A 27,789-nucleotide genomic window follows, 5' to 3' on the forward strand; every position below is an offset into this window, starting at 1 on the left:
TGGGGCCTGGTTAGCAGGGTCCCAGCACACTTCTCAGTCAAGTCAGCATCAGTATCAGGCAAAAAGTGGGGGGTAACTGCAACAGGGAGCCATTTCTTTACATAAAGCCACTGTCAATGAAGCTCTCCACGAGTGTATAGATAATCATAAGCACACTCGTGCAATTTTGGGTCTTTAATCATGGATTTAAGGTGTTTTATCCTTGCTCCAAGTACAGATGAACAAACTAAATGTGTTAAAATGCTTAGTGAAGGATACGGACTCATCACTGGAACCACCCTGACCACTTATAAACTTAAAAAAAGGATTACTATAAATACCCATGTTACTACTTTTGGCGCTGCAGGGTGAGATTAGCAATAAACCATTGGTAATAAGCCACACTAAGGTTTCAATTTAAGCTTATTCAAATTAACAGGTGACTTAAAAAAATTAATTCTGGCAAATAATTTCTCCAGACAATGCTGCCTAAACTCTTCCAAACTGTCAAGACACTAGATCTTTATAAACATTTTGCACATCATCTTCAAACAATTTTAAATTGCCTGTCTCCTAGTCTGTGCAAAACACTATCACTCTTAAGCAAATCCTTAAGAGGAGTTAATTAGAAGGCCAGCTGGCTGCTACTACTTCAACAGACCACATTTTAGGGACCCCTGTTGAAAAGGAGCACTCATGATCTTGAGAACTCTTGCTGTGCTGCAGCTGAAGTGGTGACCACCAACTTTACAGAGGTCACAATGATGAGGCATGTTGGCATTTTCATTAGGGACATCTAGCTACTGCAGAAGCATGCATGGTACTCTGTACCCTTTCCTTACATGGTACAGGGTACTGCTGGTCAGGATGAGATGCTGAACCATCTGTCCAATTCCAAGCAGTTGCAGCAAATTAGCAATTTGTGGTGGCTCCACCAGGGTAACTAAAGATCACCAAATCAGGCAGTAGGTGGGCCTCACATTTACCCCATTTCACTGACCAGTACTTAGCTGAAGAAGTCCAAGGCATGGGAAATAAGGCTCGGTCTGTCGCTATGCGCATTATGAATAAATATCCCTGCTCTTCGACCTTTCTGATAATGTCCTGCAGCAAGAAGGGGGGAAAAGCAAGCAGAGAAACTGCTTAACTTTAAGTGCAGCATTGTCTTGGGAGATGGGTGCAGATATGTGAAGCCTTAGCATTCTAAACATGATGTGAGGTAACAAATGGAGTCCAGGACTGTGGTAGCTCTTGAAGATAAAGTGTCCACTTCTCAGTGAAGCTCTACAGACTGAAGACTTCTCACTCATGTGGAATATAAACAGCCTTGAAAACTATGGAATTCCTAAGACAACCAGGATTGTTTGACCCAGCCATATAGCATTTTAAACAGTGGCCTTAAAGAATATGTTATCAGGCTTTTTCCAAAGTGATTTAGTATGTGAAAAGCTTGAGGGTTCGATGGGCCGCCCCAAGTCCAGCTTAGGGTGGAAGGGAAACAAAGTTTTCCTGCTTTGTCGTCTCATCATTTTCCCTCTCTTTTCATTCAATAAGATTATTCACTTTTTCATTGTCACCATGAGGAATGGCAGTTCCTCTAAGCTTCTTGAACTACACTTTCAAAATAGTCCTTCTGGTGCTCTTGTGCAGCTGAACAGTGGAAATACATACTAGGCAAAAGAACTCAAACCATATCTGGTCCAACAATCACTACATTAGGGAGAGCTCTCTAAAAAAATAAACATATCTATTGAGAAAATAATTGTTTGAGCTCCAAAGCAAGCAGAACTCTGTAACAAGCTCCTAAGTACAAAAGAACACATGAAACTGGTGAAGTCAGGATTGAAATGTAACTAGAGCTACCAATGGTTATTTCTCATAAATTTATTTAGAAGCTGCTTGTAGGAAAGAGACCTTTTCACATGGTCACCCCCACTTTTTGCCTGGTATGCAATGCAATTTTGACCAAAAGTGCACTGGGTTCCTGCAAAATAGGTCACCAGAGTCAGATTTCTTTCCCTTCATTAGTGCAATTGTTCCTCAATTGGCAATTCCTTGACCCTCCTGTAAGTCCAAAGAGGGTCTCCAATGGCTGCAACATGTATTGTGCCACCCTCAGGGACCTCTCACCTAGCACAAGCAGAATGCATGCCTTGGAGCAGCTAGAAGTGAAAACATGACATAGCCCACAGCCTGTGTGCCATGTGTGGATCTCCTTCTTGGGTCGTGTGTCTCATTTATTGACTGTGTGTATTTGCAGATGTTTAGCACTCCTTTCTGATAAGCCTAAGGCTGCTCGATCACACTACCCCTAAGAGAGCACCTTGGGATTGCTAGAGCAAGCCACTGTCTACCAATAAGGGAACCCATGGACTCTTTACACAAAATATCTCATTTTGATTATCATATAAAGTCAGCTTCCTACACTGTTGATGTGACCTCATGAAACAAAGCCCTGGTGCCGAAAGAATACATTGATATCAACTGGAGAGAATGATCCACATGTCGGCAGGGGATAAATCATGGAACATTATTCCATCTAACTACAGGCTTCTCTGTTAACAATGCAGAATTCACTACCTGCACATATACATACAAGGATCCATGGAACAAGTGACGGATATTCCCATTCTCTGGAGACAGCACAGTAGTAGTAATATATTCAGAGCAAAAAACAAACAAAAAAAACAAAACTTAGGAAACTTCAATATACAGAAGATTCAATATATTCTTAATTTATGATAATGAATTGTGGAGCCCTAAATTATAATTAGATTCATTACATTGTTGTAGGAACATATGGAAAATGTCACTTACCCAGTGTACATCTGTTCATGGCATGGGACGCTGCAGATTCCCATGCTGTGCATTATCCTGCCATCTAGTGTTGGAATCAGAGTGTTACAAGTTGTTTTTCTTTGAAAAAGTCTTTTCGAGTCACGTGACCGAGGGACTCCTCCCTTTCGGCTCCATTGCGCACGGGCGTCGACTCCATCTTAGATTGTTTTCCCCACAGAGGGTGAGGTAGGAGTTGTGTATATAGTAAAGGTGCCCATGCAATGGAGTAAGTATGTATGTACATAATGTGTATAAAACTAGTAAGTATTTACAAAATGTACAGGTTTTAATCAACTTAAACGGCTACAGGCTCCCAGGGAGGCAGGAGGGCGCATGTGAATCTGCAGCGTCCCATGCCACGAACAGATGTACACTGGGTAAGTGACATTTTCCGTTCGATGGCATGTGTAGCTGCAGATACACATGCTGTGCATAGACTAGTAAGCAGTTATCTCCCCAAAAGCGGTGGCTTAGCCTGTAGGAGTTGAAGTTGTCTGAAATAATGTTCGTCATACAGCCTGTCCTACTGTGGCTTGTTGTGTTGTTAACACATCTACACAGTAATGTTTTGTGAATGTATGAGGCGTAGACCATGTGGCTGCCTTACAGATTTCTGTCATAGGTATATTTCCTAGAAAGGCCATTGTGGCGCCTTTTTTCCTAGTGGAGTGCGCCTTTGGCGTAATAGGCAGATCTCTTTTTGCTTTAATATAGCAGCTCTGAACATATTTCACTATTCATCTGGCGATGCCTTGTTTGGATATAGGATTTCCTGCATGAAGTTTTTGGAAGGCTACAAACAATTGTTTTGTTTAGCGAAACTGTTTTGTTCTGTCAATATAATACATTAGTGCTCTTTTAATGTCTAACGTATGTAAGGCTCTTTCGGCTACTCAGTCTGGTTGTGGAAAAAAGACTGGGAGTTCTACTGTTTGATTTAGGTGGAACGGTGATATAACTTTTGGTAAGAATTTTGGATTTGTACGGAGAACCACTTTATGTTTATGTATTTGTATAAAGGGTTCGCGTATAGTAAATGCTTGTATTTCACTTACTCTTCTAAGAGATGTGATAGCTATTAGGAAGGCTACTTTCCAGGTTAAGTATTGCATCTCACAGGAGTGCATGGGTTCAAATGGTGGAACTGTGAGTCGTGTCAATACAATATTGAGGTTCCACGAGGGGACTGGTGGCGTTCTCGGAGGTATGATTCTTTTCAAACCCTCCATAAATGCTTTGATGACTGGGATTCTAAAAAGTGATGTTGAATGTGTAATTTGCAGATATTGCTGTGAGATGTATTTTAATAGAAGAAAATGCTAGTTTAGATTTTTGTAAGTGTAATAAGTAGCTTACAATGTTTTTGGCGGAAGCATGTAGTGGTTGAATGTGATTATTATGGCAGTAATAAACAAATCTTTTCCATTTGTTTGCGTAACAATGTCTTGTAGTAGGTTTTCTAGCTTGTTTAATGACCTCCATACATTCTTGTGTAAGGTCTAAATGTCAAAATTCGAAGACTTCAGGAGCCAGATTGCTAGATTGAGTGATGCTGGATTCCGGTGTCTGATCTGTTGTTTGTGTTGGGTTAACAGATCTGGTCTGTTTGGTAGTTCGATATGAGGTACTACGGACAGGCCCAGTAGTGTTGTATACCACAGTTGGCGAGCCCAGGTTGGTGCTATTAGTATTAGTTTGAGTTTGCTTTGACTCAATTTGTTTACCAGATAAGGAAGGAGTGGGAGAGGGGGGAAAAGCGTAAGCAAATATCCCTGACCAACTGATCCATAACGCATTGCCCTTGGACTGAGGGTGTGGATACCTGGACGCGAAGTCTTGGCATTTTCTTTTGATGCAAATAGGTCTATTTCTGGTGTTCCCCAGCGTAGAAAGTAAGTTTGTAGTATCTGGGGATGAATTTCCCATTCGTGTGTTTGTTGGTGATCTCTACTGAGATTGTCGGCCAACTGGTTCTGAATCCCTGGGATGTACTGTGCTGTTAGGCGAATGTGATTGTGAATCGCCCAAAGCCAAATCTTTTGTGCTAAGAGACACAGTTGTGATCAGTGTGTCCCCCTTGTTTGTTTAGGTAATACATTGTTGTCATGTCTGTTTTGACAAGAATGTGTTTGTGGGTTATTAGTGGTTGAAATACTTTCAATGCTAGAAACACTGCTAACAGTTCCAATTGATTTATATGCAGTTGTTTTTGATGGACGTCCCATTGTCCCTGTATACTGTGCTGGTTGAGGTGTGCTCCCCACCCCATCATGGAAGCATCTGGTGTTGCATGGTGGGGGTTTGTGACATTGAAGTCACTGTTTGGTTTGTGGGGTTTTTGGGCTCTGGAACTTCCCTCTTGCTTTAGGGAATTGTCCACCCCTATATTGTCCTCGAAAACCTCCTCTCTGATACTGGCCCTGATATATGGGTCTGACTTGTGAGGTGGAAGGCTCTGTGGTTTGTGAACTAAACCCCCCTCTAAAATGCGGCTTCCTAAAAGTGCCTCTGCTCTGTGTGGAGTAGAGCGCGCTCATGGCTTTGGCCGTGTCTGTGTCTTTTTTCAGTTTTTCTATTGCCGTATTCACCTCCGGCCCAAACAATTGTTGGTTGAACGGCATATTCAGCACAGCCTGCTGGATTTCTGGCTTAAATCCGGAGCTCCGTAACCATGCGTGCCTACGAATGGTTACTGCCGTGTTCACTGTCCTTGCCGCCATGTCTGCTGAGTCCATAGCCGACCTTATTTGGTTGTTCGAAATAGTTTGACCTTCCTCAACAACCTGTTGGGCACGTTTTTGGTACTCTTTGGGAAGGTGCTGAATGAGATGTTGCATTTCATCCCAATGTGCCCTGTCGTATCGAGCCAGTAGAGCCTGAGAATTGGCAATCCGCCATTGATTGGCTGCCTGTGCTGCCACCCTTTTGCCTGCTGCATCGAATTTCCAACTTTTCTTGTCGGGCGGTGGTGCGTCTCCTGAGGATTGGGAGTTTGCCCTTTTTCAAGCTGCTCCCACTACCACCGAACCAGGAGTTAATTGTTGTGTGATAAACACAGGGTCAGTTGGGGGAGGTTTATATTTCTTCTCCACCCTAGGCGTGATGGCTCTGCCTGTTACTGGGTCCTGGAACACTTGTTTGGCGTGTTTTAACATGCCTGGCAGCATTGGCAAGCTTTGGTATGAGCTGTGAGTAGATGACAGGGTGTTAAACAAAAAGTCGTCCTCTATGGGCTCTGCATGCATCTCTACATTATGAAATGTAACTGCTCTTGAAACCACCTGCATGTATGCAGTGCTGTCCTCAGGTGGTGAAGGCCTTGCCGGGTAGCAATCAGGACTATTGTCTGAGACCGGTGCATCATACAAATCCCATACATCCGGGTCATCTTAGGTCATCCCCGTGTGGGTCGGCGGCTGCATCATTGGGGGTGTTGCTATCGGGGACAGATGTGGCGAATGTGATGGAGATTGCTGTGGCGAGAACCTTGGTGGTGTCTTCTCTTTAGCCACTTTTGCTTTTGGCTGCATTTCTGTTTCCTGGAATGCGAGCTTGCGCTTGATCTTTATTGGAGGAAAAGTTTGGATTCTCCCTGTGTCCTTTTGTATGTGCAACCTCCTCTGGGTATGGTCTGGCTCTCCCATGCCCAGTTCTTGTTCAAATCTGTGCCCTTGTAATGGAGTTGAAAGGCCTTGTTCTTCTGTATAGGAGCCTGGTTTCGGCACCGAAGCTTTTTGTACAGTCTTTTTTGGCTCCGAGGAAACCTTCTTGACTTTAGGGGTGCCGAACTCTTGGTGCCGAGTTTGTTCGGAGCTGGTATCTCGACCGGAGTTGGATGTCTTTGGGTGCTGGGAGGCCTTTTTTGGGGCCAATGTTTGGTCACCGTGTTTTCGGGTTAAGCCATGGCGTGTTGGCGGTGACGTCCCCTTGGCCTTTATTATCTTTGAGTGAGTTTTTGCCAGGGCTGGTTTACTCATGGTTTGCTGCGTCTTCGGCTGCTCACTTTCGGACTCGTCAGAGTCCGAATCTCGAATGGAGAATCTCTCTTCTTCCTCGACGTCGATGTGCTCGGCCGGTGTCGACGCCATCTGGAGTCTTAGAGCTTTTCGATCTCGTAGTGTTTTCTTGGATCGAAATGCCCAACAGGCCTCGCAAGTATCCTCCCTGTGTTCAGGAGACAAACACAGATTACAGACCAAGTGTTGGTCTGTATAAGGATACTTTGCGTGGCAGTTGGGGCAGAAGCAGAAGGGGGTCCGGTCCATGAGGTTTGAAGATGGACGCGGTCGGGCCGACCAGGCCCCGGTGGAGAGTGGAAGCCCCGAAGGGCTGCCCGAGCGCTTCTTTCTTCGGTGTCGATGTGCTAACACTAACCCGGTACCGAGCGCAAACAATACCGTCGAATTTTCCGAGAACTAAGTAACTTTCCCGAATCGAAATACGGAGCGAAGAGGAACACGACCAAACCCGATGGCGGAAAGAAAACAATCTAAGATGGAGTCTACGCCCATGCGCTATGGAGCCGAAAGGGAGGAGTCCCTCGGTCTCGTAACTCGAAAAGACTTCTTCGAAGAAAAACAACTTGTAACACTCCGAGCCCAACACTAGATGGCAGGATAATGCACAGCATGTGTATCTGCAGCTACACATGCCATCGAACATATATATATATATATATATATTTTTTTTAACATTTCGGAAGGCAGAATAGACAACCATTACAAAGTTCAAGAAATAAACTTTCACAAAAAGCACCTGGAGCAACTTTACATCATGTTTGCCAGGATACATAAAAGCAGCAATCAAGCATCTGTTTTTTAGGTGGACTCAAGAAGTGCTTTAAAACATTGTGGAGCTGGAGTCAGTAAGAAAATATATCAGGTAGGAGTAAATGTTGGGTGTACCGAGGGCCCACAAGGAGGGAGAAGCCAGGGCTGTTTGTCCCAGAACCCATACATTAAGACACTATGCTGCAGCTGCTAAATTATTTATATATCACAAAAACAGGCCCTGACTGCTTTTGTGAGGGAATCAGAATGAAGCAGGCAAAGTCAGCCAGCACTAGGTAGTGACAGAAGCTGGAGTTACCTCCAAAAGTGGTTCAGGACATTAATTCTATGCTAAAAGAGGTGCTCCTTCTACTGGAAAACCAGAGAGGGTCCCTGCATGAAGCCGGATAAGCTGGGCCTCACAAACTCTTCCTACAAACAACAGCTCTCAGCGAACAACACTATCCAAGGACTAAGAGGAAGAGGAAAAACTGCACGCTCGTTGGGAAGTTTCTGGGCACATAAGGGCTACTTAATGGTACTGGGCGAGTCAGAGATAGTAAAAAGGCAGCACACTTTGCAGTCCAAAAAAAGCACCTCTACAACTTCATGCCAGCATCACACAGTGACTGTTAGGCCAAACGGACCACAAACTGCTCACTCTCCTTCAATAGCTCACACTTTAAAGATATCACTCATGGCTTCAGCGAGCTGGGAACGATGACTCTACTGCTTTTGGCAATGGCCCTGAGCTCCTTACTACGCAATTCAGCTCTTCCTTTCTCAAGGAGGTCACTATAGGAGTGCTGCTTCTGCAGTGAAGATAGGTGTGATCACCAGTTGAGGTGAGATCACACCATGTCCAATTCTTGACACGTCTTCTCTTGGCTGGAACACACTCACCACAATGTCAGATAAATTAAGTCACTGTTTGAGAGTACATGTATGACAGTGGTTGGCCATGTATTTCACTGGCAGCTTCAAAGAATAAGTATTCTCTTTCAAACTGTCTTCCAATCCAGGAGTCCAACTTCTTGTTTGGCCCCTTTGCTTGACTTTCTTATAGTCCGGCTGAGGAATGGTAAGACAAGATGGTTTATGGTGTTATGTTATTGACCCAAATAAATAAGTTACTTACCTACGGTAAGCCATTTTCTGATAGAGATGATCAAACTTCAGATTCCACACCTTTTGAAGAATCCCAGGCGTAAGATTGGATTTGGAAACTTTTGAGTAGTACCTCTGTGCCCCAGTGATGGTGCTGTGTGGCTCCGCACGTATGCCGTTCAGTTCCAGAAGTGGCATGCGGGACTTATAAAGGTGCAGTTCCTGCACACTGACATCAGTTGCTTTGGGACCGCCCACATTTCTAGACAGAGCCCCAAAAGCATATTAGTAGATCAGTGTGCAGATTCCTATACTTGGGCTCTTAATAAATGTGGACAGAGTCCAGTCACAGAACGGGGAGGATAAGGGGGGAGGAGAGGAATCTACAGCTATAGTCTCTACCAGAAAGTGTTATCGCAGGCAAATAGCTTGTTCTTCTGATAGGGACTTATAGCTGCAGATTCTTCACCCTTGGAATAGATATCAAAGCACTACCTATTAAAAATGGGTCTGTGAGAGAACTCAAACCAGAAAGGCCAGGGGGACCGAGCGGGCAAAGTGCCTTGGCTGGACTTGGCTGTACAGACAATAGTGCTTCATGAACAAGTGGAGGGACACAAACATAGCTATCTGGCAGATGTCTAGGACAAGGACTTGGAGTGGTAGCAGTTTTGGCCCTGGTGAAATGGGCATGCAGTACTTCTGAAGGTTACTTCTTCGCCATGTTTTAGTAGAGCTTAATGCAGAGCACTACCCAATGTGAGATGGAATGCTTCTACATAGCCTTGTCTTGTTTTCCACTCCGACGAACATCACAAACAGCTGACTGTCCACCAAATGGTCCTTGATGCAATTGATATAGAAGCTGAACACTATTAGAATCCAGGCAAAAAAGCCTCTCCTCCTCTATGCAGTTAAGCATAGAACACTGGCAGGGTGATGGTTTGGTCTACATGGAATGGCATCACAACGTTTGATAGAAAGGATGCCCTAGTATGAAGAACCAGTGTGTCAGGAAAGAGGTGGTGTACAGAGGATGGACACAAAGCCTTAAGCTCACTCACCTGCCATGCCGAGGTGATGGCTATTAGGAAACAGTTTTGAGGGTCAGAAGCCATAAAGGACAACTGTGGGGCGGCTTGTCCACAGTACACTTCAGATAAGTGTGGACGAGGTTGAGGTCCCTCTGGGACATCACAAAAGAATAAGAAGAAAACAAATGCTGCAGCCCTTTCAAAAATACATAACAGGTGATTTCAATGAAGAGGGATGATTAGGTAGTCTGAAAAATGCTGAGCATGTGGAAAGACAACCCTTAACTGTGCCCAAAGTAAGGCCTGCCCTTGCGGGTGAGAGACAGTACAAATAACAAAACATCAGAAAGTTTGGGTTGGAGGGTGTCAATCTGGCGAACTTGTCCCTACGACAGGTGTATACAGTTTTTGTTGAGAGAGACCTGGCTGCCTCATTGACATCAATCACCTATGGAGGAAGGTCGAAGATGGTCAGCTGCTGCTGCTCAATCTCCATGCATGAAAGTGGAGGTTGCAAAGGTCACGGTGGTGAACCTGACCATCCTGCTGTGACAGCCTGATTGGAGGACAGATGCTCAAGCGCAGGGGTTCTGGATACTGTACTCTTCGTGCCCAGTCCAGGGCCACTAAGATGACGTGGACCCGGTCTGTCCAGATCTTCTTGAGAACTCTGGCCAGGAGTGGTATCGACAGCAAGGCATACAAGAGTCTAGAGTTCCACTTGAGGCACTGTACAACACCGAGTGAGACACGCCTTGGAAACTCCAACCTGCAAAAGTGCTGACTGCAAATATTTAGTGGTGGTGATAAAAATCAAGCTTAGGTTCTCCCCATTCGCATAAGAGACATTGAGCCACCTCCAAATGTAGTTGGCATTCATGATCTGCTAGGTGCCGATGGCTGAGTTTATCAGCCCGGGCATTCAATGAGCCTGCCAGGTTGTTCGCCACCTGGAAGATAACTCTGTGGTCCAGCCATTCCCAGAGGCACAAGACCTCCTGGCAGAGGGCCCGGGACATCATTCCACCATGTTTGTTGCAGTACCACATGGTGGTGGTGTTGTCCGCGGGCACCTGAACAGCCTCCCCTTGATGGATAGGAAGGCTTTCAGCACTAAGTGAATGGCCCTCAACTCCAGCAGACTAATATGGAGCCAGCACTCTGTTGGAGACTAGAGGCCTTTGATTTCAACCTCTCCCAGATGGCCACCCCAACCCAGAAGCAATGCATCAGTGTAGGAAGTTGGCTCTGTATGTGCTATTTCAAAGTAAGGAATAGCATGCACAGAGTCCAAGGGTTCCCCTTAGAGGTAAAATAGTGGTAAAAATAGATAATACTAATGCTCTATTTTGTGGTAGTGTGGTCGAGCAGTAGGCTTATCCAAGGAGTAGTGTTAAGCATTTGTTGCACATACACATAGACAATAAATGAGGTACACACACTCAGAGACAAATCCAGCCAATAGGTTTTGTTATAGAAAAATATCTTTTCTTAGTTTATTTTAAGAACCACAGGTTCAAATTCTACATGTAATATCTCATTTGAAAGGTATTGCAGGTAAGTACTTTAGGAACTTTAAATCATAAAAATTGCATGTATACTTTTCAAGTTATTGACAAATAGCTGTTTTAAAAGTGGACACAGTGCAATTTTCACAGTTCCTAGGGGAGGTAAGTTTTGGTTAGTTTTACCAGGTAAGTAAGACACTTACAGGGTTCAGTTCTTGGTCCAAGGTAGCCCACCGTTGGGGGTTCAGAGCAACCCCAAAGTCACCACACCAGCAGCTCAGGGCCGGTCAGGTGCAGAGTTCAAAGTGGTGCCCAAAACACATAGGCTAGAATGGAGAGAAGGGGGTGCCCCGGTTCCGGTCTGCTTGCAGGTAAGTACCCGCGTCCTCGGAGGGCAGACCAGGGGGGTTTTGTAGGGCACCGGGGGGGACACAAGTCCACACAGAAATTTCACCCTCAGCAGCGCGGGGGCGGCCGGGTGCAGTGTAGAAACAGGCGTCGGGTTCGCAATGTTAGTCTATGAGAGATCTCGGGATCTCTTCCGCGCTGCAGGCAGGCAAGGGGGGGGGTTCCTCGGGGAAACCTCCACTTGGGCAAGGGAGAGGGACTCCTGGGGGGTCACTTCTCCAGTGAAAGTCCGGTCCTTCAGGTCCTGGGGGCTGCGGGTGCAGGGTCTCTCCCAGGCGTCGGGACTTTGGATTCAAAGAGTCGCGGTCAGGGGAAGCCTCGGGATTCCCTCTGCAGGCGGCGCTGTGGGGGCTCAGGGGGGACAGGTTTTGGTACTCACAGTATCAGAGTAGTCCTGGAGTCCCTCCTGAGGTGTTGGATCTCCACCAGCCGAGTCGGGGTCGCCGGGTGCAGTGTTGCAAGTCTCACGCTTCTTGCGGGGAGCTTGCAGGGTTCTTTCAAGGCTGCTGGAAACAAAGTTGCAGCCTTTCTTGGAGCAGGTCCGCTGTCCTCGGGAGTTTCTTGTCTTTTCGAAGCAGGGGCAGTCCTCAGAGGATGTCGAGGTCGCTGGTCCCTTTGGAAGGCGTCGCTGGAGCAGGATCTTTGGAAGGCAGGAGACAGGCCGGTGAGTTTCTGGAGCCAAGGCAGTTGTCGTCTTCTGGTCTTCCTCTGCAGGGGTTTTCAGCTAGGCAGTCCTTCTTCTTGTAGTTGCAGGAATCTAATTTTCTAGGGTTCAGGGTAGCCCTTAAATACTAAATTTAAGGGCGTGTTTAGGTCTGGGGGGTTAGTAGCCAATGGCTACTAGCCCTGAGGGTGGGTACACCCTCTTTGTGCCTCCTCCCAAGGGGAGGGGGTCACAATCCTAACCCTATTGGGGGAATCCTCCATCTGCAAGATGGAGGATTTCTAAAAGTCAGAGTCACCTCAGCTCAGGACACCTTAGGGGCTGTCCTGACTGGCCAGTGACTCCTCCTTGTTTCTTTCTTTGTTCCCTCCAGCCTTGCCGCCAAAAGTGGGGGCCGTGGCCGGAGGGGGCGGGCAACTCCACTAAGCTGGAGTGCCCTGCTGGGCTGTGACAAAGGGGTGAGCCTTTGAGGCTCACCGCCAGGTGTCACAGCTCCTGCCTGGGGGAGGTGTTAGCATCTCCACCCAGTGCAGGCTTTGTTACTGGCCTCAGAGTGACAAAGGCACTCTCCCCATGGGGCCAGCAACATGTCTCTGGTGTGGCAGGCTGCTGGGACTAGTCAGCCTACACAGACAGTCGGTTAAGTTTCAGGGGGCACCTCTAAGGTGCCCTCTGTGGTGTATTTTACAATAAAATGTACACTGGCATCAGTGTGCATTTATTGTGCTGAGAAGTTTGATACCAAACTTCCCAGTTTTCAGTGTAGCCATTATGGTGCTGTGGAGTTCGTGTTTGACAGACTCCCAGACCATATACTCTTATGGCTACCCTGAACTTACAATGTCTAAGGTTTTGTTTAGACACTGTAGGGGTACCATGCTCATGCACTGGTACCCTCACCTATGGTATAGTGCATCCTGCCTTAGGGCTGTAAGGCCTGCTAGAGGGGTGTCTTACCTATACTGCATAGGCAGTGAGAGGCTGGCATGGCACCCTGAGGGGAGTGCCATGTCGACTTACTCGTTTTGTCCTCACTAGCACACACAAGCTGGCAAGCAGTGTGTCTGTGCTGAGTGAGAGGTCTCCAGGGTGGCATAAGACATGCTGCAGCCCTTAGAGACCTTCCTTGGCATCAGGGCCCTTGGTACTAGAGGTACCAGTTACAAGGGACTTATCTGGATGCCAGGGTCTGCCAATTGTGGATACAAAAGTACAGGTTAGGGAAAGAACACTGGTGCTGGGGCCTGGTTAGCAGGCCTCAGCACACTTTCAATTGTAAACATAGCATCAGCAAAGGCAAAAAGTCAGGGGGCAACCATGCCAAGGAGGCATTTCCTTACAATCAGTCATCACTGTCAGATGAGAGGGGTCTGCTGCTAATCCAATCGTGCTCCAGTAGCCACCACTGCAGATCTTTCACAGTCCCATCCACAAAAAATGTCTCCTTTATGTTGGGCCCACTGAGACTTCAGATCCAGGATGCAGGAGGCCACTTTAGTTTGCTGATAGACATTTCCATTACATTTTTTTAGGCATTCAATATCGAACTCATATTGAGGGTTCAATTCAGTATCACTTAGTAATTCACCAATGTTTTTTTTTTAAGGCTGGTCTCTGAGGAATGTTGGTATATAATGCTTCTAGATCGATAGTAACCAGTATTTCATGTTTCGGGTCAAACTGCATTCCTTATATTTTTTAAATAAGGTGACCAGTATCTTTGACATACGAAGGTAACTGTGTGACCCAAGGTTTAAAGGCAAACCTCCACATACTGGGACACTGGTTCTATCGCTGACCCAATAGTAGAGACTATAGGACGCAATGGTGGATCAGTAGAATTTGTGTCGACTTTGGGAATTCCGTAAATAACGGGTAATCTGGTGTGAACTTGAGTAAGAGAATCAAATTCTTTATGACAAATCAATCCTCTTTGTAATGCTGAACTAATGTGGTCATATATGAGTTTTTAACTTGTTCCTCTGGATTCTTTGTTAGTTTCAAATAAAAATCAGAGCATTGCAGCATGGTAGCCATCTTACTTATGTAATTAGTAGTATCAAACATAGCTATGCCTCCTCCTTTATCACATGGTTTGATATTGATATAATCATTTAGTTTTAACTGTCTAAGGGCAAAGTTTTCTTCCTTCTTGAGATTAAATTGAGGTACAGCCAAAAGGATTCTGCATTAACAGGAAGCAAAATTAGGTTTTACTCATCTTCAAGTTGATAAATTACAGAGAAGCAGGCAATTACCATCAGGCCACCCAGACTTAATTAAGATGCCACTGAAATTGGACTGTCAACATTGTTTGGCCACATAAAAGAATATAGAAGGATAAACCAGCATTTTATGTAAATTTTGTATTTCAACATGACCGGCTCGAACTTTAAAGCCTTATTAGTTTTTTTTATATGTTTAACATCGGTCATGAACAACTGATCCAGTGTCTGATACAGTTATCTATTTCAGTTTTGTAGAATTACATACTTTGCTTGTATTTCTTTATTTTTGTCTATCTGTATTTAGGTTATAGCTCTGTTTTCTATACTATTGGATGGGGTTATGGTTTGAATGTTGTGTTGCATGAATGACTGTAGCAGAGTAGATTCTTTCATTTTGGACCTCTAACAATTGTGTTTAAATTATATCATGTATCTAATTTTTTTACTGTTTTGAAGAAAATGCAAAAAAAATGATATATGTTGTGATCAAAATAAATGTATATTCAAAATGTATTGTTTGGTTTCCAGAATATGCTTCATTAATTAGAATATGAGGTATTTGTACCCATGTTAATTAATTTTGGAGAGACCTTTTTTCTTACATATGCAGAGGGGAAATCCACCAGTGGTAACCCATGTGGAAAGCCTCAGCTTCATAGTGCCCGATGGCACCACAGGGAGTTGGTAGAAAACCGATGAGCGGAGCATACACAAGGTAAAATCTGATTGCGCACTGCAAGGCTGAAGGCCCCGGAAACTTTGGTTGTGCTGGAAGCAGCTGCATAATTGGGCATGAAGTCAGCCAACTTTGCAAGCAAGAATGGGACTGCTGGCAACGCCCATGCACTGCTTCAAGGGAGCACAAAGGAATGGGACAACCCCTTGGCTTTTTATGTTTTTTGTACGTTCCTGAGGATTGGGAGCAAAAGCACATTCAGGATTGAGCCTTGGACTTGGAGTGGGAGTTTCAGCAGTCCCTGCGCTGTGTCTTCTTGTTCCTGGCAGTGCAGAGTTTCACCTCTTGTTCCCGGATGGTCTTTGGGTGAAAAACTGGTATTGCAGACCACCATACAGCTACAGTCCGAGGGCAGGAATACAGAAGACAAGGCAAACTGCAGGTCATTCATCTTGTTTAGACCTACCAAGTGTCTACTATGAATGTGCCTCTACACACAGTCCTCTAGACGAAGCTAAAACAAGAATTCCAATTATGGGAGGATGTGCAGATTTCACAAAAGATGTGGAGTGCCTCCTTCAAGCCTATGCTATAAATCAGCTCCCGCCAACCATCAATTACCTCACTGTTTGGTTCTAAAGAAAAGCAACCATGTGCAGCTAAAGGTGGCGGTATCTTTTTTGAGTACATTGTAAGCTCTACTATAGAAGATCCCTTGAAGGCCCTGTTAGGTGATAAGCAGGAATGCACTGATCCAACAGAGTTCAATTAAAAAACAAAGAGGCTGCCCTATTACTTGAGCACAAATAACTATTGGTCAGTTTCTAAGCCACAACTGATGCACTATTCAGCCTTTCTAAGGCTTAGTGCTTCACGACTCACCAAGAAAAAAAAACAAAATGATTAAGAATGGCAGCTAGACCAGAAACTAGCTGACAACAAAAGAAATAGGATACTGTTCTTACCACCTTCTGGAAGGGTTTGCGTTACTACAAGACAACTAACAAAAAACAAATAGCAGGTGGCAAACCAGGTGTACTGAACAACAACAAAAAATAGGAGTCTATCATCTCAAGTACTTTGGATAGCCTTAAATTTAAAATCCAATTTGCTTACTTTTTCCTCAAATAATACTAAAGAATATCTAGCTGCACCCTACGTATAAGCACACACAATCAAAAATAAATAAACAATGTCTTTACAATAAATTGTAAATTTATTGAAGACCGTGTTCGGTATAACCCAGAGGCCTAAATCCGCAACCACTTAAGACTATTTGGGTACACACTTACTTGACTCCTTCCACAGCATGGGACTGCCAGCATTAAACAAACTGGTCTCAAATGATAATCCAATTGCACTAACCTATCAAAATCGAGACAGGTCATCTTGGCTTATACATTTGAGCTAAATGTCCTAGTGAACCAATTAAAAGATTTGAAATCGAACACTGCTTAGTGATCACTTTCCACAAAAAGGATGACTACTTCTAATTAGCATAGCAAGCAAGTGCTACTCTAAATCTAAAATAAACAAAACTGTTGCTACAAGAATGGCAAAACTTTCAATCTGGATAAATCACTCTGCATCCAACCTACCGATTTTCCTTAGCAAATTCATCACAGAAGGGGTTCTCTCTATCCAAAACCTTTGAAGCAAATTAATCAACATTTTAGTAGTCTTGCTCCTAGAACCATTAATACCTCTACAAACCCCACAGATGAAAACAAAACCTTAGTTCACTGGACAATTAAGTAAAAGGGAGACAGAGCCATTGGATAAGCCATAAGGAAGAACCAAGTTGAATTAATCTAGGAGGTCAAAAGCTTACGGCCTTTACAAACAAAATGAGCTAGAATGGAAAAAGTGAAGTAAAAAGGAGGCAGAGAGACTTGCATGATGCATGCTCTGCCAGAAAACCAAATAAATTCTGGGAATACGTAAACTCTATGAAATGGCCAGAAAGTGGAGTCATTTGGCTGACACCTCCAGGTCTACAGTGTTACGTTCTACTGAAGAAGGACAAGTATCCTGAAATACTTGTCTAGAGATACCTAGCACGGCCTGCATCAAAAATGGACAATACTGAAGACTTAACTCTAGTGAGTTATCAAGCACTGCACTTACCACAATGCATCTGGGCAAATTGTGTGCTGGCATGCTAGTCAGTGTGCTCCCTCCACCACTTTATGGAAGGCCCATAACATTACCTAGCCAGCAATAATGTAAATTGTCTATGTAAATTCATCAGACTGGTCAACATCTGTCAAAACTCTCTACATATCAATCAGTACGGCTCATTCAAAGGGCTAGACTATTTACTCCAAAATATTATACCTTCTGTGAAGCTGAACAGGCAAGTTAGTGAAATTGGATAAATAAATAAAATTTAAAAAAACATTTTAAAAAATAATGAGGGGTAATCCTAAGAAACCAACAAAAGAAGACTGCCCTGGTTCCCTCAACTAGCCCCTAGCTGATAAGGTGATATAAGTCATAAATGCAAGCAAAGAGGGTAACCACCCAGGACAAAATGCCTACCAAAAGCTATCTTCAGATTTAAGCCACAGTATTGATAAGACCCCCTCCTGCCCCTAAGGGCCCATTCAATGACTGCTATATCAACAGTAAGGTACCAGAATCATAGCAGGGATCAATCCCCTAGCCCATCCATAACAAAGGCTCAAAGTCTGATGTTGTAACCTACAGATTAACAGTTTTCAGATTAAAAACTCTAACAACTTTGCCACACGACTGATAGAAGAACTGTGCACCTGGATTACAACCCAAAATATCACTCCATGGTTTCAGATCACTTTTATGCCAGACTGCTGAACACATGGCAACATAGTGCGTCTATCGCTAATAAGCTACAGAAGCAAGAAAAACAGGAGAAACGTATTTGGATGCTTTATTGACTTTAAGAAGCTAAAAAGAGAAGCCAAGATAGACAGCTTCTGTGGAGAAAACTGGAAAAAAGCCAATTGTATTAAAGGCCACTAAATCTTTTATACAAACTATTGGATCCAAGTAAAACTGGGAGACAATACCAAATTAACTGACACAATCTACACCAAAAAGGGCCTAAAATAAAACTGTGTTGGCACCCTCATCTGTGGCAGAAATTGGTACATCCCTAAGCGACCAGTATGCCTGCCTACCCAAATTAAACCAAACAAATGTAGAACATTCAGATGACAACTGGGTCATATCAAACCAGGGAAGAAAGTTAAAAAAATGTAATGTTATACACCTTATGAAATAACTGCTGCAATAACAATTTAGAGATCAGCTCAGTCTGGATTTCCAGCTCCAATAGTAATCCTTAGTACAAAATGCACATAATGGTTAAGACTAAGGTAAGCTGCACATAAGTCTCTTTAAGACGCCCCAATGAGAGAATGTGACTCAACCGACTACGAAATGCCAACACATTGGCACAAGTATGGACCAAATGGATAATGGATACTACTAAGTAATAGGAGCTATTATATTCATAGTCACTGGAACAGTTGAAATTTATTTATGCACTTAAAATGGCAGACTTGATCACAGCACGTGGTTTTAGTTTCATAAAAGCCCTTTGAAATTGAGGAAATCAATAAAGCAAATAACCCTAGGTACTCCGGACTGAATGCTTAACACTCCAATAAATGGTTGTTTTCACAGAGCACACTGATCAGACTTTGTAAGAGATATGGCCTTCAAAATGCAGACATTCTGATCCAAGGATTTCGGCCTTCATGTGCAGATAATTATTAAAAACATTATTTTTAACAAGTAACAAGAGTCAATCCGTGTAAAACATTACAAATATGTGTACTTCTAATTGAACTGTGGCTGCAAATCCAATTTTGGTTTGTTCTGCAAACATACCTTTTGAAGAAAGTTGGGCTTTAATTTTGTCCAGCTCATTCTGAAAGACATCAGCAATATAAATGTGTAAATAAGAGCAACTTTGTAAAGACAGCACAACTTTTCAATACCCAAAGAAAATTAATTACAGTACCATATTCGTAACGCATCAGAAACACACATGAAATTGTAATGCTCGTCTACCGTGAATGCGTTATGTATTTACAACTCTTTATATTGTAAGTCTTCTGTCAGGGAATGACAACCACCCCAAACTAGATGCTGGAAGCAAAATGGAATACATTTACATAGATTATTCAATTTACTAGGATGCTTGGTATGCATTAGCAGACTAAATTCAATGTATGAAAAGAGTAAATAATGACCATTGCAATGCAATTCAATAAAGAAAGGGTAGTAAAAAAAAAAAAAAAAAAAACACTGATACCATTTTCAGATTTGAAAAAAAAAAATCATAGTATTAACTGTACCTTTAACTAGTGTAGCGTTGATCCAATAAAATTAACATTAATGTGGATTCAAGAAATGCAGGAATGAGAGTTAATAGTAAAAATAAATACAAAAAATATTTAGCAGTAACACTTCTTCAATGTAGCACCACCTCAACTAAACCTTTGCTGTTGATTTTGCTCCTGAGAACTTCATCTCCCTTCTACAGTCCTCCTGAGTGCACCATCACAAGACAAAGGGTGTAGTTCCTGCAACTGGATTTACTTCAGAAGAACAGAATGTGAGAACACAGAGTAACGTCATCTGGCTATGGGCCTAATGACAGAGTGCATACATCTTAGCCTCTAGATTTTTATTGGACTTATTCATATATAAAAGGCATTCATATTGGTATGGGTACATATAGATCATCAACACAAAGTTTTTACAGTTATGGTAGGTGCATCAAGAAAGTACAGTGCAATACAGTAAGCCCAGCTTGCATTAACTTTAGTGGCTCCAACAAGAAAAAGTGTACAAGTATCTCCGCCATCCAGCCAATCCTGACCCACCACTGTGGTTGCTATGTCCGGTCACATTAGGAACAGCTTACCGCCCTGGTTCGCCATGACAGAGCTGAAACAGATTACTAAAATAGTGGCGCGCGCACAGGAACCAGACACTGAACACTGGGCTGAGAGCGGAGTGGAGCGGTGGCCCCAGACAGGGGAGCCCGGAGCTGGATGGCAGGCCCCCCCCAATCGAGGGGGACGGCGAACACAGTTGTGGGCCTGTGAGAAGGGGCCTGGGGCGCTTGGGAAGGCCCACGAAGGGCCGGAAAGGTGTGCTGCTGTAGCACCCATGACTGGTGTGCCAGTTGTGATGGCGGTGGGTTGGGGGGGGGGGGGGGGGGGGGGGGGGGGGGGGGGGGGTGGAGCCAAGCTGGGAGACCAGGGAACAGAGACACCACTGACGAACCACACTGACCTGCAGCCTCGTTCACCACCCAACCCCGCAGCCCAGACTTCGGTGGGACTTTCGGACTCCTGGTAAGTGAGGGAGATCAGGTCCTTGAGGTGGAGAAGGCGCCTTGGGCGATCCAGTGGAGGGCGGTGCCAAGTCATTTGATGCCTTGGCCCCAGTCACTGCCAGCACTACAGGAAACTCCTGAGATTCCTGTCTGGACCCCGACCGGGAACCAGTGCAGGGATGGACTCTGGGAGAGGGCCACGGGAGGAACTGCATCTCGGAGGAGGTCAGTCAGAGGACCCGCTTGGAGGACACTGCTGTCCAAGGGGCGTGGTCTGCAGGGGTCGCGCGAAGCTGGAAACAACTGGCCTTGGTGTCCTCAGAGGAAAAATCGCAGACTGTCTGACAGTCACTACAACGGAACGAACACTGGATGATATTACCCCAGACTTCCAGCAATTGCAAACTCACATCATCAATATGGAAAGCAAAATGAAAATCCTGGAAGTGGGAGCGGAAGATGCGGAAAATAGAGTAAGAAGGAGCAATATATGGATAGTGGGCCTGCCGGAAAAAAATTAAGGGTCTGCAGCGAACATGCCTGCCTTCTTGGAACACTGGATTTGCACTGACGAGGTCCCAGAGGGTCTGCCCCCATACTTTGCTTTTGTGCAGACCCACCAGGTGCCATCTCAGCCTTTCCCGCCAGGTGCGTATCCCCGGCCAGTTGTCACCAAACTGCTCCACTTCAGAGACAGGGATCATATCCTGGCCCAAGCACAGCTGCATGGAGAGAACAATCGAGGATCGGCTTATGATAAACCCGGACTTCACAAAGGAAGCACAGAAGCAAAGAGCATAATTTACCACGGCCAAGAAGAAGTGAAGAGATCTGGGGGTCCAGTACGCCATGTTGTTTACCGCCAAATTCTGTGTAACTAACAACAATACCACACTCTTTTTCACTTCCCCTCACACAGTTATGGGAAAGTATGGAATCTAACCTCCTGGCCTCGAGAGAAGGATAATGAGGGAAGTAGGGCCCACCTGGGAAGCACCTAAGGCAACCATGGCAAACTAAGTCTTGGTCGGCCCAACTCGCATGCAGGTGCTAACAGAAAGATGCAAGGCAGTGGAGATGGTGGCAGCCCTTGGTGGAGCAAGCCCTTGCATCTCACCCAACGGATAATCTGTCGGACCGAGAGACAGTGTCGGAATGTGCTTCGATCTCTTCCATGGTCTCGACGGACCCACCACCAGCAGTAACACGTCTGATGAAATTCTAGAACTACATTACATCTTGGGGCTGACCTGGCATTTCGCTCCCCTGGGGGCCAGTAGGTGCTGGCAACGTTGATGGGGGTGTCTGAGTATTAATTACAGACTGTCTACTGATGCCGAGAGCCCAACCCGGTCCACATCGAATGGAGCCCTGCAGGCGCTCCCTCAGCTCATAACACCGACCCCACTTGCGATGGGCGGGCTCAATCAGCAGTGCGACTGGTAGACTTCTGATCATTCTGGTGAAGCGGATGGCGTGGACAGCTCCTTAACCACCCGCACCTCCATTATGACTGTTGAAAACATTAAAAGAAAGTTTGTACGGGGATGTTTCTTATCCCACCTGGGGAAGGCAAGTTGGGCTGTTTATTTAATTATTTTGATTGTTATAGGAATCAACACTGGGGTTGCATCTGCTCACTCATCTCCTATACTTATAAGGGGTATTCCTATGCCTGCTGGAAGTGAGCAACAGCAATCTCGCGGCACGCACTTATTAGACACCAATAAGCCCCCCATGACGTCCTACCTGACATAACTTCATTACATGGAATATCAGGGGATTGAATAGCATGTCCAAGCGCTATAAGGCCTAGTCACACCTAAAGAGGGAGGGTGTACACATTGCAATCATTCAGGAAACACACCATACAACCCAAGGATGCAACACCAGCAGAAAAAGATGGTGCGGACAAGTGTACACCACCACTTACTCAGATATGGATTCACCCAGGGGTTCCCTTTCAGGAAATGAAAGAATTGATAGACCCGGAGCGCCACTATACCCTGGTTTCCACACGGTTGGAGGGTCGAGACATCACTATAGTGGGAGTACATGCACCCAAACAGGAGCAGAGGTCTTTCCTTGCTACTCTGTCAGGTACACTAGGCCCTCACCTAACTTAAGCAGCCATTATAGGAGAGGACTACAACTGTGTTTCAAATATTGATCTTGACCAATCACACACTCCTTTACCTAACTCTCCAATCCAACGCACAGCCAAGACTTAATGACTAGCAGCAGCACTGGGGACCCCTGGACACATGGAGGCACCTGCACCACTACAAACGAGATTACTTGTTCTACTAGGGACTCTATGACCTACATGTCAGATTGGATGCCTTCTTGGAGTCCCCAGGTGGCCACAGCTATGTTCGCACGGCAGAATATCTATGCCGCACGACATCGGACGACAAACCCCTACTGCTCTCGGTAGCATGGTGTAAGGAAATGCCTCCTTGGCATGGTTGCCCCCTGACTTTTTGCCTTTGCTGATGCTATGTTTACAATTGAAAGTGTGCTGAGGCCTGCTAACCAGGCCCCAGCACCAGTGTTCTTTCCCTAACCTGTACTTTTGTATCCACAATTGGCAGACCCTGGCATCCAGATAAGTCCCTTGTAACTGGTACTTCTAGTACCAAGGGCCCTGATGCCAAGGAAGGTCTCTAAGGGCTGCAGCATGTCTTATGCCACCCTGGAGACCTCTCACTCAGCACAGACACACTGCTTGCCAGCTTGTGTGTGCTAGTGAGGACAAAACGAGTAAGTCGACATGGCACTCCCCTCAGGGTGCCATGCCAGCCTCTCACTGCCTATGCAGTATAGGTAAGACACCCCTCTAGCAGGCCTTACAGCCCTAAGGCAGGGTGCACTATACCATAGGTGAGGGTACCAGTGCATGAGCATGGTACCCCTACAGTGTCTAAACAAAACCTTAGACATTGTAAGTGCAGGGTAGCCATAAGAGTATATGGTCTGGGAGTCTGTCAAACACGAACTCCACAGCACCATAATGGCTACACTGAAAACTGGGAAGTTTGGTATCAAACTTCTCAGCACAATAAATGCACACTGATGCCAGTGTACATTTTATTGTAAAATACACCACAGAGGGCACCTTAGAGGTGCCCCCTGAAACTTAACCGACTGTCTGTGTAGGCTGACTAGTTCCAGCAGCCTGCCACACTAGAGACATGTTGCTGGCCCCATGGGGAGAGTGCCTTTGTCACTCTGAGGCCAGTAACAAAGCCTGCACTGGGTGGAGATGCTAACACCTCCCCCAGGCAGGAGCTGTGACACCTGGCGGTGAGCCTCAAAGGCTCACCCCTTTGTCACAGCCCAGCAGGGCACTCCAGCTTAGTGGAGTTGCCCGCCCCCTCCGGCCACGGCCCCCACTTTTGGCGGCAAGGCTGGAGGGAACAAAGAAAGCAACAAGGAGGAGTCACTGGCCAGTCAGGACAGCCCCTAAGGTGTCCTGAGCTGAGGTGACTCTAACTTTTAGAAATCCTCCATCTTGCAGATGGAGGATTCCCCCAATAGGGTTAGGATTGTGACCCCCTCCCCTTGGGAGGAGGCACAAAGAGGGTGTACCCATCCTCAGGGCTAGTAGCCATTGGCTACTAACCCCCCAGACCTAAACACGCCCTTAAATTTAGTATTTAAGGGCTACCCTGAACCCTAGAAAATTAGATTCCTGCAACTACAAGAAGAAGGACTGCCTAGCTGAAAACCCCTGCAGAGGAAGACCAGAAGACGACTACTGCCTTGGCTCCAGAAACTCACCGGCCTGTCTCCTGCCTTCCAAAGATCCTGCTCCAGCGACGCCTTCCAAAGGGACCAGCGACCTCGACATCCTCTGAGGACTGCCCCTGCTTCGAAAAGACAAGAAACTCCCGAGGACAGCGGACCTGCTCCAAGAAAGGCTGCAACTTTGTTTCCAGCAGCCTTGAAAGAACCCTGCAAGCTCCCCGCAAGAAGCGTGAGACTTGCAACACTGCACCCGGCGACCCCGACTCGGCTGGTGGAGATCCAACACCTCCGGAGGGACCCCAGGACTACTCTGATACTGTGAGTACCAAAACCTGTCCCCCCTGAGCCCCCACAGCGCCGCCTGCAGAGGGAATCCCGAGGCTTCCCCTGACCGCGACTCTTTGAATCCTAAGTCCCGACGCCTGGGAGAGACCCTGCACCCGCAGCCCCCAGGACCTGAAGGACCGGACTTTCGTTGGAGAAGTGACCCCCAGGAGTCCCTCTCCCTTGCCCAAGTGGAGGTTTCCCCGAGGAACCCCCCCCTTGCCTGCCTGCAGCGCTGAAGAGATCCCTAGATCTCCCATTGACTAACACTACAAACCCGACGCTTGTTTCTACACTGCACCCGGCCGCCCCCGCGCTGCTGAGGGTGAAATTCCTGTGTGGGCTTGTGTCCCCCCTGGTCTGCCCTCCGAAGACGCGGGTACTTACCTGCTGGCAGACTGGAACCGGGGCACCCCCTTCTCCATTGAAGCCTATGCGTTTTGGGCACCACTTTGAACTCTGCACCTGACCGGCCCTGAGCTGCTGGTGTGGTGACTTTGGGGTTGCTCTGAACCCCCAACGGTGGGCTACCTTGGACCAAGAACTGAACCCTGTAAGTGTCTTACTTACCTGGTAAAACTAACAAAAACTTACCTCCCCCAGGAACTGTGAAAATTGCACTGTGTCCACTTTTAAAACAGCTATTTGTCAATAACTTGTAAAGTATACATGCAATTTTTATGATTTAAAGTTCCTAAAGTACTTACCTGCAATACCTTTCAAATGAGATATTACATGTAGAATTTGAACCTGTGGTTCTTAAAATAAACTAAGAAAAGATATTTTTCTATAACAAAACCTATTGGCTGGATTTGTCTCTGAGTGTGTGTACCTCATTTATTGTCTATGTGTATGTACAACAAATGCTTAACACTACTCCTTGGATAAGCCTACTGCTCGACCACACTACCACAAAATAGAGCATTAGTATTATCTATTTTTACCACTATTTTACCTCTAAGGGGAACCCTTGGACTCTGTGCATGCTATTCCTTACTTTGAAATAGCACATACAGAGCCAACTTCCTACACATGGCACAAAAAGCACACCTGCGTATACTGGACTGGTGGCTCAGAGTTGAGACACTGGAGGAAGCAGCATTCCGCCACTCAATTGGTGAGGCAATCCAAACCTATTTTGGGGACAACTACTCCTCCGCGGCCTCCCGGGCGGTGGAGTGGCAGTCCTTTGAGACAGTGATCTGAGGCAGATCCATAGCTGAGGCGGTCAGAGTTAGGTGCACACTTGAGAGGGAAATTGAGGAACATGAAAATGCACTACGAACCCTATATCGGGAGAGACCAGATAACCCGGATTTGGAAAGTGGCAGCATCCTCTGAGAAGCGGAGATGTTTTGAACATAGGGCTTACATCACATGGGCGTAAGCAGAGGGGGGACAGATCAGGCACTCTCCTTGCGTGGCTGTGAATCTCTCCTATAGTAGCTCACTGGTACTGGAGATTGAAAGGGGGGAACAAAGATTATATCGACAGAGCGAGATAAAAGCTAGGTTTGTAGAATATTACACCTCATTATATGCTCCAACATGTAAACTTCTCTCTCTCATGCAGTTGAGACTCCTGGAGGATCTTGAACACCCACAGCTGTCGGTGGCAGAAGGCCTATCCCTAGGAGGCCCCATCACCCTCCCAGAAATTAGAGCTTCCATGAAATCAACAGCTAGAGCCAAGGCACCGGGGGCGGATGGTCTCCCAACATAGTTTTACAGCACATATAAATACACACTAGCCCCAAACCTATTCATCTCTATGCAAAAGCACTGGAGACAGGGCCGCTACCCCCTACACCAATGAAGCCCTAGTTGTGCTGCTTCTAAATCCTAGGTGCCCCGCGGGGGACGTGCACTCATATCACTCACTTTCCATGTGGAATATGGACTATAAAATCCTACTTCCACATATGGCCATGATGTCAGGCGGCTGATCTCCCTCCAGCAGTGGCCCTCCGAGGCAGTGAGAATAACAACTGATATCAAAAAAGCTTTCAATAGTCTTCACTGGGACTATATCTACCAAGCAATGGAGTGGATGGGACTGAGTCAGGGGTTCACTATATGGACAAAACTACACCATCCCTACGGTCCCAGTCCAGACAGGTCTCACAATACTGGAGCCTTATGTGGTGGGTAGAGAAATGAGACAGGGGCATCCTCTTTCCCCTTTATTATTTGCAATAGCAGTGGAGTCCGTGGCACAGGCAGCGAGAACGGGAAACTATTACAGGGGGCTGGTCATAGATGAATGTGCACATAAGATTGCACTCCATGCAAACAATATGGTACCCTTCATCTTAAATGCTAATCAAGAGCTGAGGGGGGCAATAACTTTACTTGAGCTTTTTGGGGACCTATCGGGATTGCACAAGTACCATATATTCCCATTGTGGCAAAGCACACCTCCGGCCTGAGACCTTAAGAGCCTCTCTTGGGTATCATCGACTTTTAAATACCTAGGCATGCAGATCTACCACATGTCCAATGATCTTCTGGAGGGCAACGTGGGCCAGGCGATTGAGAGACTTCAGGAAGATGCTGCCTTCTGGGGAACTCTCCCCCTCTTGATGGCGGCCGGCCTCTGCCTTGTTAAGATGGTGGCCTTGACTCACCCGATTTATTTCTTTGTCACCCCGCCAGGGTACCTTTCCTCTGTCCCTCTTCCGGGAAGTTAACAGAATACTGACGGGGCTAATATGGGGAAAAGGATGATTTAGAATAGCCCTGACAAAACTTCAGCACCCCACAGAAGACAGTGGGTTGGCAGCTCCAGATGTAGAATTATACTACCTTGCGAGTCAACTTCAATGGTTTGCACAGTGGCTGCATGAGGGATCCCAACATAACAGGGACAGGATGCAGACTACCACACCCTATCGTAGCTTGCTGTGAATCCTACTGAAGCCCAAGGGGCAACACCATCGAGCCTCGCCGGAGCGCAGATTGTGAAAAGATGCTGGTTGTGTACCTTACAGCTTACTAGAACCACTCTGCCCTACAACCCAGAGCTACCTTTAAGCGGGCTGTCTGTTCGTCTCGCAAAACTAGCCCTTCGGAGAGTGACCAGACAGGTGAACACAATATCACAACACTTGTGGACCTATAGAGAGGCACACACACACACACACCCACCCCAAACGTAAACTAAACAAAA

At 45.9% G+C, this 27,789-nt stretch overlaps 1 protein-coding gene across 1 annotated transcript in view; it reads right to left on the bottom strand.

The window, feature by feature from the left end:
* The window catches only part of TRAIP (TRAF interacting protein), a 222,037-nt gene that overhangs the window by 143,314 nt on the left and 50,934 nt on the right, over positions 1-27,789 (bottom strand). Inside the window, exon 4 of the mRNA XM_069206848.1 lies at positions 19,088-19,127. Coding sequence (XP_069062949.1) covers positions 19,088-19,127 — 40 coding nt within the window. The remainder of the gene's footprint in view (positions 1-19,087; positions 19,128-27,789) is intronic.

This window comes from Pleurodeles waltl, chromosome 9, assembly GCF_031143425.1.
Source record: "Pleurodeles waltl isolate 20211129_DDA chromosome 9, aPleWal1.hap1.20221129, whole genome shotgun sequence".
Lineage (NCBI taxonomy): Eukaryota > Metazoa > Chordata > Amphibia > Caudata > Salamandridae > Pleurodeles > Pleurodeles waltl.